At 39.4% G+C, this 18,059-nt stretch overlaps 1 protein-coding gene across 2 annotated transcripts in view; it reads right to left on the reverse strand.

Moving 5' to 3' along the window:
* Positions 1 to 1,565: 1,565 nt before the first annotated feature.
* The window catches only part of AFF1 (ALF transcription elongation factor 1), a gene marked incomplete at its 5' end in the record, with an annotated part of 177,433 nt that continues 160,939 nt past the window's right edge, over positions 1,566 to 18,059 (reverse strand). For both annotated transcript variants that reach the window (XM_084233368.1, XM_084233367.1), the window contains 9 exons: positions 1,566 to 1,775; positions 2,782 to 3,005; positions 5,361 to 5,498; positions 6,176 to 6,247; positions 6,819 to 6,955; positions 9,734 to 9,794; positions 10,027 to 10,118; positions 10,985 to 11,222; positions 12,133 to 12,236. In XM_084233368.1, coding sequence (XP_084089494.1) covers positions 1,666 to 1,775; positions 2,782 to 3,005; positions 5,361 to 5,498; positions 6,176 to 6,247; positions 6,819 to 6,955; positions 9,734 to 9,794; positions 10,027 to 10,118; positions 10,985 to 11,222; positions 12,133 to 12,236 — 1,176 coding nt within the window. In that variant the 3' untranslated portion in view covers positions 1,566 to 1,665. The remainder of the gene's footprint in view (positions 1,776 to 2,781; positions 3,006 to 5,360; positions 5,499 to 6,175; positions 6,248 to 6,818; positions 6,956 to 9,733; positions 9,795 to 10,026; positions 10,119 to 10,984; positions 11,223 to 12,132; positions 12,237 to 18,059) is intronic.

An 18,059-nucleotide genomic window follows, 5' to 3' on the forward strand; every position in this document is an offset into this window, starting at 1 on the left:
AAGCATCATCCTCATCTTCCACACATCCTTTTCCAGATTTACCACATCACAAGGGAGTTCTCACATTCATCATATGGATCTTAAAATGGCATTATAAATAAAGATGGTTAATACCTTCTTTGCTAATAAATAAATATGAAAAAGTCACACATGCTTGGGAAGAAACAACATATAGAAGGAAAAAAAAAGAGAAGGCGGGTAGGAAAATAAACCAACTGTAGAGGTAACACTCATGCTTCGATTTCAATACATATGCAAGTTCTATTTTTTTTCTAAGAGGGATGAAAAAGAATTGGCATTTAAAGAACACTGCACTCAAAATAATGCTTCAATAACAACCTTCAAAATTTCAATGAAAAGGAAAATCTGTGCTTTATGGATATATGGGAATTCTGATTGGGTTCTTCATTTTGGGTCACTCAAAATGAGCTTGGTTTAACATATCTACTATGGCAATAACAACACAGGAGAAAGGCCACAGTTCCTCTTCAATCTAATTAAATCTAGTTGATTGAGAATACTTGGGAGTGAAGGCAAGTGGTGACTTTTTTTTTTAAATCTAATTAAACACCCCAAATCTCCACATCCTCTCAGGGAGTTAATTTCCCCTAACCAATCAAGGACTCTGAAAGTCTAGTTTCACTATATAAAATAATTTGTAGCAGAAAAATATAGCCTCTCTAAGAAGTAGATTTCATTTTTTGTTGTTGTTGTTCGCTGACAAAACTCTGAATTGGTAAGACACAGGAGTTACCACATAACCGCAGACCACAGGTCAGCACCTCAAATTCCAGCTCTACTTAAACAAAAACTAAAAAGCACGTTAGCCATCTGGTCAGGTACAAACGTTGGTTCCCTTCTTCCCCAGGTAGGAAATTCAGAATATAGTCAGTGGTGACTGCCTTTTGTGGAAGCTGGGGTGGTAGTGGCGGTGCCACAGCCTCCCTCACACCTGGAGACCCGGCGCTGGCTCCTGTGTGGAGGCTCCTCCCTCTGCGTCCCGCGGGGGTTGACTCACAGCACAGTAGGAGAAGCCCAGCCTGGGACAGTGCTCAGTGCTCCAGGCCATGGGAAGTCACCTTTCATTTCATAAATTATGACAATACTTGGTATTATCAAAGCCACTGTTCGCTGGCAGAGTGTGGGTACAGTGGAGTCCTTCAGAATTTTATAGATGACCGTTACCATTTATTAAACAAGTACTTCCCCCAAAACGTAAAATTAAGGAAAAAAAAAAATCATTCACAAAACCCTACACCAAAATTCATTGTTAAAAATTGTTTTCCTTCTGGGAATGTGGCTACTGAGATGAAGTGGATTTGCTTTTAAGTTGAATTTGCTTCGCATTTCATCTGTGACTTGCATCCTGCTGGTTAAAAAACTACGGAAATGTTTCTAGACCATTCATACATCCACTTAGGCTACATTGCACTTCTGTCCTTTTGTTAGGAAAGGCAAGAGCATCTGTGAGGCCAGTCTCCCCCTTTCGCTTCTGCACAAACGTCACGTCCAACCAATGATCACGTAGCTCTTGAGAGTTTACGTGGACAAGTGTCCTGGTTATCTCAACTTCTTATATTCTTGAGCATGGTGTCCTGATGAGACAATGTGCAGAAAATCTCCCAAGGCATCAAATCCACTTGGGCCTCTGTTAAGGTGTTTTGGTTACTTGTGTTTTAGCCGCTGAAAACCCTGTCTTGTATAGTGCACCAGATCCACCAAACTGCTGTTGAGGGCCAAGGCACACACACTTGTGCTGAGTTGAGCAAAAAATTCTGCAAATAAGCCAAAAAACAAAACCAAGTAAACACACTTGCACACACAAACATAAAAAGGAAACAAATAGGCAAGTTTCTAGAAACTATATTCCTATAACACTCTGTGCTTCATCTATCACAGCAAAAAAAATCATAATCTATTATAAGAATTTGCTGATTGTCCACATCCCTCCACTATACTAGAATGGAAGAAATGGATTGGTTTTATCTTATTTTGGGGTTTTAAACTCGAATCCATAATGCCAAGCACAGTGGATGGCACTAGGAAATGCCCAATTTAAACTTCTGGATCAACAAATGCATGAATGCAACATATTAAAAGCACCATTAGTTTGCTAAGGAAGAAAATTCTAAGAGACTGAGGAAACCTAGTGCCTACAGCTAAGCTGGTTGTTTCTTCCCTACAACCAGGAAAAAAATAGGTAATGAAATTAATCTGGTATTTACATACAAGCACTTACTTATAAGTGCCTGTGGAATGGACACCAAGTAGTTCCTATAATAGCATGGCACAGTTCCATCACTTAAACCTTGGCTTCTTCAAGCACCTTCTCAAACAAGTGTAAAGAATGTTTACCATGCCCCATTTCTTGTATTGATACTACCAATCTTAACATATTCTGAAAATAAACTCAGTATTTAGGTTATGTTACTGCACATCTCAAATTGGAATGCCTCGGGGCAGCCAGTAACTCTCCTTTTTCATTTGCCTTGCTCCTTTGCTAGGATTTCAGTTCAAAATCATGCCAGAACACTTTTGAGGGACAGGGCTTGAAGTACTTCTAATTTAATTTTGCTAAGATCTTGCCCAGAAATCCAGCCCCAGGTCACAGAACTAAATGATTGCTAATAGGTTGTGAAGAAGAAAGGAGAAAACGTGACAAGAATAAATAGTAAAATACACATTTTTTATCTCCAGAAAAATGAACATAAAATACAAACCAAGAGCATTGGTCCCTTCCAACTCCCACACCCCAGTAGCTGCCACCACTGAGTCATTTACCTTTATTCTTCCTTGTAAGGGCTTCAGCCTGTTCCCAAAGCTCAAAGGCAGTAAGGACATGGGAAGTAATGTTGACATAGGAAGACGTCATGTTCTGGATCGTGACGGGGGTATTGATGGTGGGAGGCATCCCACTGCTCCCCACACTGCCAGCGCTTGACTGGGACCCTATGGACCCAGCAGGAGACGGCATTGGCGAGAGAGGGGAGGGTGCGCCTGTGCTTCTGAGGACAGAAGGAAAGAGAAAACTGGTTAATCACCTAAACCACCAGATTATAGATTTCCTATTTCTGGAACAATAGCCCCAGTCACTGTTTCAGTGAGTACCAGCCAAAGTGATAAGCACTTCTAGTCACCCCTATATAAGGTCAAAGAGACACCCTTTGCCTTCATTACTTTGGCAATATAGTTCATAAAGCACAGAGAAACAGGGCCACCAAATGAAAGTAACTGCATGGAGGCAAACTGGCATAGAATCAGGTGGGCGAATCTGTTCTCCAAATATGCTTTTCCATGCCATTTACCTAGGTTGCTCCCTTTGCCTGGAATCCCTTCCTCTCCCTACTCCCAGTTCCAACTTTTCCTAGTAATAGTAAGATAATACTTCTCCTGTGAAGACAGTGCTAATCTCATATCTACACCACCCACTCGGTAAACATTAACTGAGAACCTACTCTGTACTTGATACTTTTCTAGACTGGAGACATAGCACAGCTTTCTCTCTGCCAGAGGCGCTGGCAGTGTGGGGAGCAGTGGGATGCCTCCCACCATCAATACCCCCGTCACGATCCAGAACATGACGTCTTCCTATGTCAACATTACTTCCCATGTCCTTACTGCCTTCTTTTTAATCTTTTTATTTCCAGTACTTAGCACTGCAGGTGCAAACACTAGGCTCTTGACAAATATTCACTGAATCAATGACTGAAGAAATACAGGAACAATCTATGAGGAGACAGGACAAGGAGTACTGTGCATCAGAGGATTCTTAAACTTCTCTCCTATATACCTGGACATACAGGTTAACAAGTGCCTTGAAAATGGATCAAAAGAAAAACACAAATGCAATCCCTTAGATATAAAAAGCCTTAAAAGGATATAAAATGAAAGATACACAGAAGTGGGCTCATGATATGGTAACATCAACCCTTGGACTAAATATGCCCTAAGTGGTCCCAGCAGAATGTACATTTTGTTTTTTCTTTTATTTATTTTTATTAAGCTTTTTTTATTTTCTTACATTGTTGTTTACTTTTGTACAATATTCTATTTCTCCTCTGATGTGGAGTCCCCATAAGCCTCCCACCGCCACAGTACCCGTGAATCTTCACCATAGTCCCTTGTCAAACAGTAATCTTTTAGATCAACTAAGAATAAGAACAATTAATAGTTTTATTTTACAGAATGTACATTTTGAAGGACTAGAGTGGAAACTCTGTGAAGGCAGGGGTTTGGGCTTGTTTATCGCTGTGTCTCCAGTACCAAAACACAGTCTGGTACAAAGTGAGGCAAGTGGGGAAGGAGTTATCTAAGATAATGTGACTAACAATCTGCTAACTTAGAATAATACCTTAGAGGTGGGAGTTATGAGAATTTTCAGAAGTAGGAAGTTACTTTTCTAGGACTTTTTTATGAAAAGTCATCTGGGAATCCCTTCTTTTGAATGTACTGAAAATGGAGCCATCTTCTAGGTGATAGTCTTAAAATAGCAAAACCTATCAGAATTGGGATATTTTCAAGGAGCATAGCCAAGTTCTAAAGAAATGCTATCTTCATCTTCAAAACACTTAGACAAGGGTTCTGTTTTTCCACTATCTTATGGCATAGATGAACAATTCAGTTCACAAAAGTGGTGAATACAATTCAGCTAGAGATAGTTGACTTCATTCTTAGTATCACTTATGAATTCTGGAACAGGTGGAGACATATGGTTATAGAAAGTTCTTTTTCTTTTATGTTCCTTATTTATATTTATCGATAAAGATGTATTTCCAAATTTGTACAAGTAGGATGCATAGTATTTTTATCATGAATTAAACAATCTTTCAAGTACAGTCTATTAATGTAAGTCTGCATTGTATTCTACCATGTAATCATACCAGAGTTTATTTAATCATTTTATTCCCAACATTTGGGTTGTTTCTAAACCCATGTTGTAAGAAAGTTACAACTAATGAACTTCCTTATAAATAAATCTTAGACCACATCTTGGGATAGTTATAGAAAGTTTTAGTTAATTGAGAAAACATTAAGACAACATGTCAGATAAAAGCAGAAAGGACTGTAGCTTTACCACTAATTGTTTTGTGTTGTTAGGCAAAGCTAAAGACCCTCAAAGCTCTAAAATTGTTGACCTCTAACTCCTTAAATCTTTTTACATTATCCAATCAACAAACACATTAGTATGTAACTACTCTTGGAAAAGGCAGAAATATACTAAGAATTTAAAAAGCAAATGAGCACACAAGTGCATGTAATTCTTGAAAAGCTAAGTCATGTATAAATACAAAAGCTGCAAAAAGCAGAAGATAAATAAATCTCTTGATTTTGGAAATCACTTAAATTAGACTTATCATTACCTTGCAATGCATGGAGAAGGTGCCTGGGCAACTTTGGAAGAACTCTGGAAGTGTTCGTTGAGAGTACGAGAATACTTTATTGCTATATCTTTTTTACAACGAAACATTGCCATGTACAGAAGGGACTGGCAACGCATGCTGTGAACATAAACAGAAGTTAAAGTGACATAGTGCCCAGTAGACTGACGTCACCACCACAGAAAGACAGCCATCTAAGAGTTTACATGCAGTCTAATGAACACATGAGGCTTCCTCATCTCCATGAGTGGCATGGGGGTGAAGTCTCAGCATTATCACTGCGGATGGCCTAAGTTCAATCCCCAACCAGGGAGCTCACCACATATGGCACGGCAGACCTCTCCTGTCTTGCCCGCTGCTCCCCTCAGCAGTGTATTTCAGTAGATCCACCCGTTTTGCTCCCCACTCTGTCTCTGATGACTCCTCTCATCCCTCCTCCCACCACACTTCTGGCCTACACCCAGATTTTCTATGCATAAATAAATAAATCTTAAAAAAAAAAAAGAATCTCACTGTTCTGTTCATACTACCATCAGAAGTAAATATTAGCAGAAAAACACAAAAATACATGAACATAAATTAAGTCACAGGCCCCACGCAGCTACTGAGTCATCAGTAAATGGCAGCTGATGCCATTTCACAAAAATTAACAATTGGCGGGATTAAACCCTTGACCACACATCCTACTAATTTGCCTTTCATTATAATTCTCATGTTAAGAAAAACAAGTATTTTTATGACATCAAAAGATGTGAAAGCAAATATAATAGAATTGAGACAAAGAAAAAAGTACACACCATAAAACAGCAAATATCTTCTCTTGTGTTGGTGCTGTTGCATCTGAGAAGGATTTCAATGACATTATGAATCTAGAGGAAAATATGAACATACTTGGTTAAGCAAAAACACATAGAAATCCACAGACACAACAAAGACTTCTTATTTTGCTTGGTTTTATGCTGATTTTTCCTAAAGATGGGAAGACATGAGAGCCAATGATGGGGTGAAAAATGAGGTTTAAGGGCTATAGTTCAAGCCTTTCACAAAACTAAGACAGGACATGTTTCTTCTCTGGCCTGTCTACTGCTTGAAACCAAGTAGACTTGTGTCCTTACCAGTCCCCTGCTGAAAAGCAGATAATAAAGAAGGGAGCCTGCACTGAGGTGGAGGGCATCTGATGAGGCAGCCAACCTCTCCCTGAAAGGCTTGCATTTCACAGTGCACTTGGCAAAGTGATATGGTTGGACCCAGTTACTCCTGTTTCAGCCCTTCATCAGGAATACACTTCTAGTTCAGAACAAAAACAAAGTTCCTGTATCAGTAACTCTTTTAAGGCTCACTATTATTAAGCTGTCTTCATAGAAGATTCCAAAGGATCACAGCAATAAAGGTGAGGAAAGAGAAGTACTTAAGAGGATGGCAGAATGACTTGGCACTTACTTAATGAGGTCTACAGTTTCAGAGTACACCGAGTAAGCGGACTTGGATGCTGGGCTTTCTGACTCCATGGCAATCCCACTCTCAATAAAGGACAAGGCAGCCTCCAAGTACTTAAAAGCCTTCCCAACCTTGTCTGTCTGCAGGACAAGAACACAGTCATTGTTAGGTCAAAGATAGATGTTTATTTAGTGTCTCACTCACATTCTTTACTGTAAATTCTCTCCACTGTCTTAGTTTAATTATGATGAAAAGTGAGAACAAATGAACTCAAAATGGTAACCAAGGTCTGTTGGTTCTGAGGTACTGAAAATTTTTTTAGCAAAAACTCAGAATAAAAGGAAAAATAATCAGTAGGAAAAAGAAATCAAGCTTGTATTGATGTTTCTCAAAACTATACTAAAGTATACATTCCAACTGAGGTGATAACTACACAGCATCCTGTAACTAGTCCATAATTACTCATTATGTACGTTTCCTGAGAAACAATTATTCTACACAGCCTGAATAATGTTGTCATATGCTTCTCTGCATGTCTTGTTTATCTCAAGGAGAAAACATTATGGTATGTGAACAGCACAGGTATTATGTCTAAGGTAATCACTTTTTTGTACTGAGGAGTCCAACAGATTATTTAACCTCCTGTGGAAGTTTCAGCTAAGTGTACAAGGCTATCCTGTAAGCTAACAGGGATTACAGAGTCCCTGAAAGGGAACAGAGAAATATGAAATCACCCTATGCCTGAATTACATATTTTGTCACTTATGCGCTTCTCACTTGGTAGAACACAACCAACTCAACTAGTGAGACTGTGATGAGCAAGGCTACTTCCTCTACACGTGGCATATGAATCACATATTAGTGCAGCTGATTGACATGAGGTTTTGAAAATTTGCTTATAGCTAGTGCTTTTAATTTGATATATTCAAGAACAAACTGTGGAAATAGCAAAGATACAACAGGACTGTAAGGAGATGTTGGCAAATAAAGTTGGCATAGGGCTGCTAATTTAAAGAATTATTTTAAAGTATTTTTTTTTTCTGGAGAACCCAGGCTTAGAAAATTATTGACAGAAAAGAATAAAAGTCAGATTAACATGGCCCAATTAATCAGCAGTTATAGAGACCTTACTGGTTTGCTTCACTGATGTAAACTTAACTCTTTAAATTTACTTACTCATCATCTTTCATTGAATTTCCATTAATATTGGCCTCAGTGTAGAAACAAAAGCAACTACAATACAATACCTGTCAATATCTACCTCCTTATGTATTTTGTGAAACAACACATGAAATATTCCTGTGATAACTCTCTGTGTCTCCTGAGATGGTGTTACAGTTGTGGACTTGCAATTTCCCCACTCAACAATGAGTAAAATGAGAGATGAAATATACTCCTTTATATTCACTTGTGCATTAACTACTTGGAATATCAAATGGACATCTTTGAGACACTGTGCAACTAAGGATATTATGAATGGTCTGGGCATTCAGTTACTGTCCAACTTGGAATATTTTGAGGGTGAAATAAGTTATTACTATTTATTAAAATGGGCTACAACAGGCTTAAACAGAGCACTAGGAATATCCTGGGCACACTGGGACAAACAGTAAAGTTAGGTAGAGAGGAGTAAGATACACATATGTATAGATTAAAAGCAAAGCAAAAAATTCCCTGAGGTATTACTTGTTTAAATAATGAGAGATTCCAGTGCTGAAAGTGTCAGTATCATGATAAGTTCTAGATAATTGGCTGACAAAATAATGAATAGTTTGCTCTTATTCAAAACCTAAAGAGTCACACAGTTTTAGCAATAACTTTTCAAAGCTGGAAGAAAGAAATTTAAAAAGACAATTTTTGACCAAGTCCAAGTGTTGTAATCTGACTCAGGTCATGCTGGTACAGAACAGCTTCAGAGTTAGGTCTACAGAGACTTGTCTTTCACCCCCTTAAATGCATCCTGCCTAGTATAATTCAACAAATATTTTGTCCCACAAATGGAGATCTGATAAAAGGGTTTCTGCTCCACTCTTCCTGAGCCTGTCTGAGAACAGACGCCAGCCTACAGCTGGGGTTGATGAGCAACAGGTCAGATCATGATGGTCAAAAGGAACTGACCCAGGGGCCCTCTTCAGTATATGGGTAGAATGCACAGGGAAAATAAAGCAACCCCTGATCTTCTCCACCATATATAGAAAGTTCTATATATGGTGTTAGTGGGGGTATATATTTAGGGAATACAGTAAGCAATTAAAAGCCCCAGAGTCTTAGATGTTTAAATACGCAAAGGAAAAACATTATCTAATTACATTACAGCAGTGATATAAAAGCATATTTAATTACACATGCAATTAACAAAACCACCACTTTCCAGAAAGTCCAACAGCCACCAGGCAAAGAGAGGTTCATTTTTTTAAGTATGTTTACTAACAGTGCAATCATTACCTTCATCTTAAAATTTCACCTCCTGGCACTAGTCTATGATTCCCTCAGATTAGCTTCTCAAAGGCTTTAAGATAATTTTGGAATGTAAACAGCATTCCTTCCACAATGTTTTGAAGTGAACTGATAACTTTTCAATAGCAAGACTCATTTTCCACATTCACAGAATTAATTCCCTACAACAAGGAAGCACTCGTGCATTTCAGGTAGATTAACTTCCATTAATTTACACTTGAGACTAGGGGCTTTGTTTATTTGCCCATGATCAGTCTGAGTCAGTGGAGTGAAATAAAATAACTTCACTAAGAATTCCTTACCTGGTTTCTTAAGGTACAACTGATCATGCTGACATTGGGGCCAATATCAGGCCCTATACTCTCCTCCCTCCTGCCGTCCCCTGCTCCACCCCCATTCCCAGAAGAATCAGACTACAAATATTTATCAGATAACATTCTACCAAAGGAGACAAGACTGACCATTGATTCTGCTTTGTCCTTCAACTTTTTGGCCTCCTTCATGTGAAAATCTGCTTGTTGTCTGAAAGAAAAGATCAGGTTAGGCCATCTGAATCTAAGATTACTAGACTAGGGTAAGACAACCTTAGAAGACTAAGAAGGTATAAAAAAATGGAAGGAGAGGGGGACAGACGAGGGTATAAGCAAAAAAGAGAAAGGAGAGGAGAGGAGGAGAGGAGGAAGGGAGGAGTAGAGGAGGGGAGGAGGGGGGGAGGGGGAGAGGGAGGAGAAGAAGCAAGCATCTGAAGTCTTACTTGTCAAACTTTACTTGAAGCTTCCCTGGTTTGGAGTTGCCATTTGGCAAAGAAGGCACTGGAAAAGGATTTGCACTATCTCCAGAAGATCCCTTAAAAAAAATCATGATACACATTACACTCAAACATCTAAGACCATCATTCTAAATGTTCCATCTCCTAATTAGTTGAAAATAGTAGTCTGAAAAAGAGGAAACCAATGCTGCAAAAATTCAGCTTGGTCAAGCACTTTCACAACTGTAAATTCAACTGAAACTGTAGATTCTGACTGTACAACGTACTCCAAAATGGAACAGGCAATCAATAAAATCAAATGTAGAATTTTCTCTTAGTCAACACCCACCCACCCAGATTAACAGGGAGAAAGGAACTTATATTTAGAAAGTGGATACGTTTTTTTCTGTGGTAAACAATAACAAAATTTGATATAGAACATCTAAACCAAGAAATAACCCAGGCAACCATTTCTTATACTAAAATGTCTGTTAGAAAATTGACAGGAAAATCTATTCCAATTTTTACATCTGAACCATTAAAGTGGTTTACATCTGAACCATTAGTCTACGATTCCCTCAGATTAGCTTCTCAAAGGCTTTAAGATAATTTTGGAATGTAAACAGCATTCCTTCCACAATGTTTTGAAGTGAACTGATAACTTTTCAATAGCAAGACTCATTTTCCACATTCACAGAATTAATTCCCTACATCTGAATTAGGGAATTCAGTTTACATCTGAACCATTAAAGAAGAAAGGACATCTAAATTTTCATATAATGTTGTCTTTCACTCTTTCTGTAAAAAATAGAGTTTTAAACACAAATAACTCATTATTGCTATTAAAATTAAAATTAAAAGTGATGAATAATCATGAAATACTGTCATTAGGAACTACTTTGGGAACTGAAAGTAAAGATATACCAGTATAGCCCCTTTCACCCAGTTATGCCCCCCCACTCACTCTGTGCTCTGCAGAACTCCCGGAGCCCTTCCCCTCTACTCTTCTGTGCTTGGAAGTGGAAGAGTCTTTGTGGCTGCTCTTGCTACTATTGGCACTTTTGGGAGGGTCCTGGCCACAGAGATCTGCTTCCCGCCTTGGCCTCTTTTGTGCAGGCTTGGCTGGCTTCTGGGAGGACGAGGGCGTAGTTTGGCGGGGGAGCATTTCCTTCTTTGAGGGCTCAGAGGAGGGCCTGGATGATCTGGAATCAAACAGTATACAAAACCAAGTGAAGGCACAATGCAAACAACGCCATTACTTAGCTAAAGGACAACAGCTGCTGGCATAGAAGGTAAATACATCAGAGCATGAGATCCAGTTATAGAAAGACAAAATTTCAGGAACTTTTCAATGCCTTTGAGAAATACAGTAGTAAATTAAGTTGTATAATCTGTCACTCAGCTTGCAGTCTTTCAGTGGTCTGAAATGACTCCACCAACACCTGTATCAGCTGCTCCTCAGGCTTCACCTTGCTGACAAGCAGGCTATCCTAGTGGCCATCCTCACATTTGGTCCTTTCTCTCTCCCTCAACTCTGTTGGCTCCCACTGGTGACACTATGCCATTGCTTTTGTCAAATCATTTTGTGAAGCAATTTCTTGATAAACTGGAGAGCAAAAAAGTTACTTTTATAGTCACACATTCTTGGATGCACCCCCTCTCCTGAGGGACAGACGTAGTGCATGGCCCAAGGATTTTCACTCATCCTTCAAAGCGAGAGGACTAAGCCCAGGCTCCCAGAATTTAAATGAGTGCTCCCCACCAAGAATTGTGTGATTTGGACAAGTCGTTTCATCTCTCTGTGCCTCTGTTTCTGGTTCTGTGAGGTCTGGACAATATTGGCACCTTTTCTATTTTTTTATGTAAAAGTTCATTTAGAAAGAAACTAATTCCAGATGTTTAGGAAATTTTCCATTTTCATTGTTAAAATGCTTTTGATAAATCCAAGTTGTTACCAAATGAACTGTTAATTCTTAGACCATTCTCTGGATGAAAGCAACAAACATAACCCATCATCTAAGTGTGAGTCACTGCAGAAAGAAAGCATCTCTGCCACGTCAAGACCCAGGAAGACTCAATCACCCTTAGGCTGTGCCTAGTCTCTATACTCACTTTGATTTAGAAGATTCTTTGTGAGAGGATGAAGATGATGACTGTGATTTGTTTTCTTTCTCCAGTCTGACTTTCTTGTTATCATGGTCTCTTTCTGCTTCACCCTATTACAGTAAACAAAATAGCTATAAACATAACTGTAGAGAAGGGGTGGAGGGAGTCATCAAAGGCAACAATATTGACTAGACTTTTGGAGGCATCTGTAGTCTCTATGGCAAGGCAACATTAGTACATATACTTGAGGTAAGGGAGAGGAGACAATCTAGATTTGATGTGATTTTTATTGAGATAGATTTTTGCATGAGGAAATACTATTTTTCATACGCAGGAAAGGGAAGTTGTCTTAGTAATATACTGACAAGAAGAATAAATAGATTTCAACATATCATTGGTGTTTTCCTAAGCATAAAAAAATCAATATATCACAACAAGTAACAACAGATGATTTTATAAGTAAGTTCCTCCTTCTTTCAAAAGAACCATTTATAACTAATAACTTGTTTGCATAAAATTAGTATTTAAATCTTAATTATCTTCTAATGAAAACCAAATACATTGTTGGAAAAGAAACAGGCTACAAAAAAATTTGCTTATAGATCTTACACATAAGGACTAGAAAGACATCCAACAAAATAAAAACAGTTGTTTTAAATTTCTGTTAATTTTTCCTTTTTTTAAAAAAAGGATTGCCTTTATTATCTGCATTCATGGAGATTTATTAACTTTCAAAAATTTGAAAGAAAATAAAGGATTGTAAATATGATTTTAGTGAGGGACTATTAGTGCTAAGAAGAGAAATATTTAACAATACAGGATGGGCCTCCCCGGTGGCGCAGCAGGTTGAGCACGGCTCTGTGAAGCTGTCCCTCTGCAGCACCAGTTCGATTCCTGGCTGGCCAGGGAGAATCCCACATGGTGTGGCAGACCTCTCCTGCCTTGCCCCCTCAGCAGTGCTTTCGGTCTGTCTGCCTGTTCTGCTCCCTGCTCTGTCTCTGGTGAATCCTCTCACCCTCCCACGACTCTGGCCTGTACCCCAGCTCTTGTATAAATAAAAATAAATCTTAAAAAAAAAAACAACACAGGAATTAGGCACGCAAAGGAGACCATTTAAACCAACTAAAATGCAAGGCAAATAAATACCTGTGATGATTAAGAAAACAAAGAATTCTTCATGGCTAAAGTCTGCTTCATGTTTTTGTGCTCACTAGTTAATAAGTGTACCAAATTTACAAAAAGTCCAACATGTTCAACATTTGTCCAACTGTGCACCCCAAATTCCGGGTGCCCCCTCTTCCTGGTCTGGTTGGAGGTAGCAGCACCTGGGAAGGGGGAGCTACCGACTCTCCAGCAATGACAGTGAAGTGATCAGTGGGAGTCCTGCAATTAACTTTGATGTATGTTTAGAACGAAACTCCTCCAACTGTCAGTTCACCCAGAGAGAAATCTGGGACACCACCAGTCAATCTAGGACAATCCCTTAAAAAACCTGAAATCCTCTCAAAGTCTTAAAGGAAAAACCATTCTTCAAATAAACTGCAGGGAGCCCCAGTTTTCACCACTGTCTCCTCCCATGGTCCCTGATTTTCTCCAAAAAGGGAAAAAAAAAAAAGAACAAATTAAGACATTGAGGCTCAAGCTCTGCCAGACACTACTAAGCAGCCTTGCTCAAACACGGGGAAACAGGTAAACCTGCCCTTCCTTTTCCGAGCTCTCTGCACACAGATATGCTGGAGTGTGCCCTTCCAGCAGGCCTCGCAAACCCTCTAGGAAAACATTTCCTGTTTCAAAATGGATTATTCAAGGTGGCTGATAAAGATATTTATTTTTAATCTCTTGGCACGTGAACAAGTGAGAACTTTAAGAAGGGAAAATATGGGTAGAGAATTTAATTCCAAGAGAAGACTAGAGGCTATCAGTTCTGCCTGCCCTCTTTTTTTTTTCAAGTGATGTTGTATTTTTTTAAAGATTTATTTATTTATGCATACAAGAACTGGGGTACAGGCCAGAGGTGTGGGGGGATGAGAGGATTCACCAGAGACAGAGTGGGGAGCAGAACAGGCAGATCGACTGAAATACACTGCTGAGGGGAGCAGCGGGTGAGTTAGGAGAGGTCTACTGTGCCATGTGGGTCACTTCCCTGGCTGGGGATCGAACTCATGCTGCAGAGGCTGCAGATAGCTTCATAGGTTGCGTGTTAACCCCTTGCGGCACAGGCCCCAGTTCTGCCCTCTCTTGCACACAGTTAGGGAGTGTATGGACACACCTTATCCAAAGTGACAAGCACCCCCAAAGACTCAGTGCAAATGGGGGAAATTCAATAATTTTTATACTGATTAAATGTTGAAATGATATTTTAAATATTACAAATTGAAAAAATTAAAAATTATTTTCACTGGTTTTCTTTATTTCCCCTTTCAGTATTTTTTTAATTTGGCTACTAGAAGATCTAACATAACCTATGTGACTCACATTATATTCCTACTGACACTGCTTTCTCCATACTTTGCTAGAGTAATCTGCAAAATGGCCTCTGAATTTCCAATTAGTTAATGCAATGAAAGAAGTTCAAGTTAGAGAAGATAAAAACAAAATAGCTGCTCAGAAATATAACCTTTCATCACAATGGTCAGAGAAAATGTACCTTGAGGGACTCATAAGGAGGTAAGATGTGTAATAAACACACATCCTGGAAGCACAACTGAAATGCCAACAGTGATTTCCCCTGTGGCATTCAACATGCACCAGCAGCAGAATTCAATTCAGCAGAAATGAAATGCACTGGCGCATGCCAGGTAAAGTCTGCTGGAGTTTTGCTCAGCATATAATCTTCAATCAATAATTTAAAATGGTGACACTTAAGAGACAGTTGATATTGTCAGAGGAAAAAAAATGAAAATTGCTGGGTTAAAAGAAACCTACCAATGGGGGATGGGGGGTATTGGGAGGTAAGAGTACCCTCCCCATCAATTAAGAAGTTAGTGTGCCTATGAGGCTCTGCCACCAAGGGGCTTAGGAATTCTCTTGGTTTTTTTTTTTTTTAATATTTATTTGTACATACAAGAACTGGGGTGCAGGCCAGAGGTACAGGGGGTGAGAGGATTCACCAGAGACAGAGTGGGGAACAGAACAGGCAGATCTACTGAAATACACTGCTGAAGGGAGCAGTGGGGGAGTCAGAAGAGGTCTACGACACCATGTGGGTCACCTCCCTGGCCAGGGATTGAACTCATGCTGCAGTGGCTGCGGATAGCTTCATAGTGCTGCGTCTTAAGCCCTTGCGCCACCAGGGAGGTCCCTCTCTTGAGTTTCAGATTAAACACTGCATAGCCGGCTCAGCAAGCAATGTAAAAAAAATGGTACATTTATCTTTGGGAAAAGTCACAGAATTTGCTGAACTATCCAGATAGATATTAGTACATGAGTAGTAGCTAGTAATAGACACAGTTTTCAATGGAAGGGATTTCCAGGCAGTTAGTGAATCACAGGCTAAGTCCCCAGGGCAAAACTAACAAAAGTCTTCCCCAAGGTTACTTCCTGAAGAAAACACCAAACCCCAGAGGTGGAATGACAGTTAATTTCTGTTTGTGTGTTTTCATGCTGCTTAGAACTTGCTACTTATGACCATAAACCAAAGTGGCAGACCTTACAAACCACACATAAAAATAAGATTCACAGTGAGTCAAGCCTTAAAATTGGCCATAACTCCAGTTTGGGCCAATCGGTGACTTGAAAGAACAGCCAAAACCCGAGAAATCACCAAACACTTAATTTTAATACTTAAGAACGCTGTTGTCACTTTCTGGAATAATATGCTTTATATTGATATTTAGCAACTTAGAAGCCAATCATAATCAGTAAGCTAAGAGAAAGTAAGCCAATAAACCAAATAATGCCAAAATCCTCTTCTGTTATTTTGCTTACTTGACTGAGTTCAAACCTCTGGGGTTGAGGTTAGTATTTTGTACACTATGCACTTGGAAGCCTGTCATCTTCTATCTGGAACAGTCCCAGAGGCCTCCCCATAGCAGGCACTCAATATTTGTCAAGTGGCATGGAAATTAAATTTAGCAGCTGAGGGGCATGGTTGAGGTCCCTGGAGGCAGGACTGCACTATAATATTAAGCAGGCAGATTTAAGAAAGGACCATCAAAGAGGGAGCCACGCAGTTCTGGAGGCAGGAAATAAAGGCTTGAATTTCCAAGAAGGAAAACAGGAGTTCTTTTTGGGTCAAAAAGCCATTTGAAAATGAGATGACATGTATTCTGTTTAGGAGGAAAAATAAGTCTTCTTTGCCTATAGCTTACACACAAATCAACCTCACTACAGGAATGTCATCTAAGGCCTGGGTTTTGGAAGAAGCACAAGAGTCCGGTGGTGTGCCTGCATCCACAAAGGAAGGCTGCAGGCAATGACCAGATACTGATCACTTGTTCGCTTTTCTGAACCTGTAAGGTCAGGCAGTCACAGATTATCTGCTAAATGCTATTTGACCTACAGAGTGAAGCAAGAGAGAAAGAATGAAGACCATGAACGGAAGAGATAACCCTTGGGGAGGCCAACATGGTTTCTGGAAGAAAATGCCTCAGGGCAGCCTACTGTCTGCCTCAGTATCTGGCTCACTGCACACCTCCCATCTAGGTAACCTGTAGGTAGTAGGAGCTATGAAGGCAGTTTTTTCAGAACTGATATTCATTTGGGGTCATAGGGTTTATAACAGGTATAGAGAGAGAGTCCTACCAGGAACTGGGCTGTGATAGGGAGAAAAACGGACAACCTAATGGGAAATTAGATTGGCGAAGTTGTCTGTGGGGTATTGCGGTAGCAGGAGGGGGGCTATGGAAGGACTGAACCAGAGATGATACGGTAACCGCCAGAGTCCCTACCACTGATCTTGAACTACAATTTGTACTTCTTCAAGAATCCCCCGCAATAGACACTTGTGTGCGAATACCAAACAAACAGGTGAGGAAATATCCCATCTATTTAAACGTAATAGCTGAGTAAGTGATCTGTAAGGTTTTAGCACTCAAATTCTAAGACTCTGTCATAGTCTTCTCCCATAGAAAAGCAAATGAGCTCGGTAACTAGCTCATGGGTCATGGGAAAACTAGAGAAGTGAACTTTATGGAAATCTGTGTATTTTCCTGGGAATTGCCTTTGCAGGAGGTTGATAAGAAGAGAATACAGTTAACACCATGTCCAAATTAGTAGCAAGGCTGAGTACAGAGAATTAGTAATGAGAATACAGGTTATCTTCCCTGGGATAAGCACTATACAAAAGCAAAATTAATTCACTTTTTTACTTTTGGTGAGGAAATACAGATATTACAATCCTTAAAACAGTCTTAGCTATCACATGCATCGAGTTATGTTGCTTTTAGGGTAACTAAATAGGCATGAAGAAATTAGATATCTGGCTTTAGGAAATTATATGTGACACCTTTTCAAACCCTTGATTATGAAGGGTAATAACCAGGGATGTTGATACAGAGAAACAAGGCCCAAAACAGTCAGATCTTGGAACAAGGGAAGGACTAAACCTTAAGCAAGACAAATACACACTTTCTGACGATGTCCCATTACTTCCCTTCCCTGTTCTTGAAAACATACATAAATGATGGCACTGAAAATTGTTTTCCTAAAATACCAAAGCTTCTTGATCAGTAAAGCATTTATTTAGAAAAAACAAGATAGATTTGGTGAGCTTAACTCCCTGTTCAGTATTTGTCTATATGACTGTTAGGGACAGTCTTGCATTGCATTTGAAAGACAATCTCTCAGATGGTTGAATTAAATGCAGTCATATCTATAAAGGCACCCACAACAATGCTTAGCCCCATGTATGCTTGCTGTGGGTATTTTCTACATTGCAACAGCCTGTCATACTATTTCTGAACTTCAATTTTCTCCCAAATCTGGAAAACATA

This window comes from Talpa europaea (genome assembly GCF_964194135.1).
Source record: "Talpa europaea genome assembly, chromosome: 5".
Taxonomy (NCBI): Eukaryota; Metazoa; Chordata; class Mammalia; order Eulipotyphla; family Talpidae; genus Talpa; species Talpa europaea.